This window comes from Temnothorax longispinosus, unplaced genomic scaffold, assembly GCF_030848805.1.
Source record: "Temnothorax longispinosus isolate EJ_2023e unplaced genomic scaffold, Tlon_JGU_v1 HiC_scaffold_767, whole genome shotgun sequence".
In the NCBI taxonomy this organism is placed as follows: Eukaryota; Metazoa; Arthropoda; class Insecta; order Hymenoptera; family Formicidae; genus Temnothorax; species Temnothorax longispinosus.
In genome coordinates, this window is record NW_027270634.1 from 1 (window position 1) to 4,405 (window position 4,405).

At 27.7% G+C, this 4,405-nt stretch overlaps 1 protein-coding gene across 1 annotated transcript; it reads right to left on the reverse strand.

Annotated features, from left to right (window-relative positions):
* Window positions 1-1,518: 1,518 nt before the first annotated feature.
* LOC139825013 (lysosomal aspartic protease-like) lies at window positions 1,519-4,399 on the reverse strand. The gene is made up of 3 exons (XM_071797554.1): window positions 4,321-4,399; window positions 4,099-4,191; window positions 1,519-4,015 (listed from the first exon to the last, which is right to left on the reverse strand). The coding sequence occupies exons 1-3, from the start codon at window positions 4,393-4,395 to the stop codon at window positions 3,863-3,865; spliced, it is 321 nt and encodes a 106-aa protein (XP_071653655.1). The 5' UTR covers window positions 4,396-4,399; the 3' UTR covers window positions 1,519-3,862.
* Window positions 4,400-4,405: the final 6 nt, after the last annotated feature.

Consider the following 4,405-nt stretch of genomic DNA (forward strand, 5'->3'; position numbering starts at 1 on the left):
TGGCGCCTTTTTTCACCTTTTTTTTTGAAAAAGGTAATTTTGTACGGATATCACGCCTTTTTGTAGTGTTACGCATCTTAATCTTAACAGAAAAAGATTACACCTTATAAAGAAATGTGTCTCTGAAGTTGTTAATATATATAATATATACATTGCCGGACATTGCTTTTATGTAAAATATGCATCTATATTATGTTGCTTGTAAAAATTATTTCTTATCAACTTTCTCCAAAAATAATAAATTGTGAAACATTTTAAGACTAAAACCAATTCGCTATCTGTATTTTAACTGGTACTTTACTCTTGTACGTATGGGGTACTCACGTTCGAGTTGGCCAAAGGCCGTGTTTTTATTTTTCCGCTACGTGCCCTACGAGCGGAAATATTGCGACGCAAAGTTGAAATGTGAAAATATTATATTAAGATATTTCTACTAACGTCGACGTCTCTCAATATATATGACATATATATATCAGAGAAATGTAACTTTCACTTTTTCGACACTGGTTGATAGACTTATCGGTCAGGAAGAAGATTTCTATTTAGGTAAATTAGAAAATAATATTAACAAGTCGCTTATCGCAATTTTTTATTTTTTATTTAGTAAGATAGAAAAAATTTTATAACTATCTAACAAACAGTAATACAGCATTGCTCTACATAGATTTTTGTAGTAAATTTACCGCTGTACAAAAAATATTTCTTATCATTTTTTCATAAATTCAACCGTTCAAAAGATATTCAAAGTTAAAGTTTGATAAATATAAAACTTGTTTTTGCTTCTTATGAATTTTGTATTATATCGACTATTAAAAATTATGAAATAATCAATACATATTTTTATAGAAAATTTAACGATGTACAAAAAAGGTCTTATATTTTTTTCATAAATAAAACCATTTAGACGATATTAAGGTTTAAAGTTCAAAGTGTATAAAAATTACTTTTTTTTTATATTAAATAAATAAAGCTCAGAATTTTGTTATAATATGAAAAAAAAGAATAATTTTTATACACTGAACTTTAAACCTTAATATCGTCTAAATAATTATATTTATGAAAAAAATATAAGAGACCTTTTTTGTAGATCGTTAAATTTTCTACAAAAATATGTATTGATTATTTCATAATTTTTGATAGTCGATATTATAAAATTTATCAAACTTTAACTTTGAATATCTTTTGAACGGTTGAATTTATAAAAAAATGATAAGAGATCTTTTTTGTAAAGCGATAAATTTACTACAAAAATCTAAGTGAAGCAATGCTGTATTACTGTTTGTTAGATAGTTATAAAATTTTTTCTATCTTACTAAATGAAAAATAAAAAACGCGATAAGCGACCTGTTAATAATTAATTAAACTATTAAAGGCTCAAACTTTAACAGGTATCTTATTTTACCCTCCTGCAAGTATATATGCTATTCGTAAAATAAAAAAAAGGCATAGTTCTTTTAAGAAAAAATATGTAACATCAACAATGTATAATCAACGGACATTATATATTTTAACTTTTATTTATTGTATTACAATTATTAATAAAATTATATAATTTCCTTCATTCACGGTCGTACTTATTCGTATCCTGCGCCGTGACATGTCATAAGTACGTTCCGAGCTCATGTGTACCAATGGGCCTGCTTAGTCTGCCTAATTCTCTATTAACATTTTTTGTCATATTTTGTAAAGGTTTATCTATGGTAATTTTATAAAGGAATCATTCCGCCGCACATGATAAAAATTGGAATACATTATACGTAGAGTTTAAAAATGTAAAGATTTTTTGCATAAATACATTGTCATATTTATATTTAACAGACTGTTAAATCTACATATAATTTTCTGCAAAAACTAATGATGTTACAATCACACCAATATTTGTTTTACTGCCCTAAAAAATAAACAAAGTTTTATATATATTGCATAAATATACATTTCAAACATAAAGAAACGAGTAAGAATTAAAATAACAATTTTAGCCAAATAAATATATTACAACTTCTCTCTACAACTAATTTTGCATGTGAATATCTTAATGGGGACAAAAAATAATTTGAAAATGTTCTTTATCAATTCTTTTACAAACTGCGGAGAGAGTATTACAAGATACATGTGATGCAACAATAAAAGTAAAGTTTTATGGAAATGCACCTATCGGATTCTACAAATACAAATATCCTAAGAAGCTTTGCGAGCAAGGAAGTTATGGTGCTAAAATATTTTATTTCTTAGCCAAACATATGGATGGAGATATCAACAATAACGTAAAATACCAGTGGTTGGATCATGAAGAATTAGAAAAAGTATTACCTACTGGAGTACAACAGAGTATTTCACAATTTATGTTTACGTAAAGAATAATAATAATAATATAAAATATTGAACTCATTCTTTGATCTCTTATTATTAATATTGTCTATTATTACCGTAATATTAACATTATAGTTAGAGAAATATTTAAAATAATTGCAAATACAAAATAATAAAATAACGGACGAGAGGATCAAACCTTGAATTAGCGACGGTTTGTCTATCTTCGTTCTCTACGCCTAGTGCTTTTGGAAGCGGAGCAGCTCCTCCGGTCATTAAAACTAAGAACATTTTCTTTTCTTTTGCGCTATTCGGAAAATCGACAACCACACCGCCATAAAAGCCAGCTTTTGTGGCTTGTGCCGTGATTAATTCAACCTGTTCACCGTTCTCTGGATAGAATTGTAACACTGCTCTTATAATAGCCCAATAGCTCCTTTCACTAACTTAATCTGGATACACTTGCGCCACTATAGTTTTCATATTGGAAATAGTTCGTCAATCTCGTCGGATTTTAGAATGATCAAAAAGAGTATAAAAAACAAAAAGCTGGAATAAACGATAAAAATTCGAAAATGTTACCTTGGAATTAAGAAATCAATTTCACGTGGGACTTGAAACTTTTCTTTGACAATCTCTTGAAAAGTATATTAAATTGTTGCATAAATTGCATAACGCAAGATGTTTAGCTACTATTATTTATATAGTCTGGATATTTTCTCCTAATGTTGTGGAGACATTGGCTTGTAATTATATAAAATTTTTGCATACGTGTATTGCAAGAAAATTTTATCGTTGTTACATGTCATGTATCAAAATTACTCAATAATTTCTCTTTGTGTATCTTATATTGTATTTAACACTAGCAGTAGTTAATACAGTATACAAGTTTCTAAAAATAACAATTTCAAAATATAAGTTTATGATATTAACGATAGTGAAATACTTAAACCAGTTTTGCAATATTATAACAATTTATTAATTAAAATACATACGACATGATAATTTTCGTATCGATAATTTGGTATCTATGTGTCGAAAATTTTAGATAATTTTTATTAATAAGCAAAAGATTTATGCGTATATACGTTTGTGTAAGCATAAGAAATGTAAAAAGTTATATATTGATTACAAAGGCGGTATGTCATACTCTTATACATATAACAGAATGTTATATAATATCTCGTACTCGTATGTAAGCAGAAAATTTATAAGATTAAACGAGATAATGTTTTTCGGGATACTACATTAAGATGAGATTGAAAGGGCGTTATACGAAATCAATATTCAGTTAGTATTTACAATATCTAAAACAATTCGATAGTTGCCGAAAGAACAAGATGTACCAAATCGTTGATAGAATAAATATCGCGTATCTTTCTTCTAATTCTCACATACGTATTAATTTAAAAATATGCCATATAAATAGTCCAAATAAAATTACCAACCATATGTCGGTCGATATTCTAAAAAAACTATAACTTATTTGTTTAGTAATGTCATTTAGATTTCCTAATTTTTAATGATAACTTTATGAGAAGGCAATCAAGATTTAATTTTTTGCCCGGGCGAATCCCACTCGGTCGTTCTTCATGTCGAACACTGTGTAGTAGCGACGAATAAATACATCGCCCAAAATCCATTCCATAGTATTTATATTAATCGGATTATCTTGGAATCCGATAATGCAAATGCCTTCTCTGACCTATGAGACAATAAATATGACATCATATGATATTTCTAATATTCTAAAAACAATTTAAATTTTTATATAATAATATTCTTTACCTTCACGATATAATCTTTACCAGAGAGTTCAAACTTCTTACCACCTATGACGAAATTGATACGGGGCAGATGAGAAATCTTGTTACAGTCCACCTTTAAACAAAAGTCAATGTTAGTAATCCATATTAATAATCCGTAGCTTATCAAACATTTATTAATTTATTTCAATAATTCATTTAAGGTAGTTGAAAGCTACCATTGCAGAAAAAGATAATCAATTACCGGATCAGTAACATTGATTTTGCTTTTAAGATCTGCGATATCCTGCGGTGGTCCTCCTATCTTAGAGAAGCCCATGTCGATGATA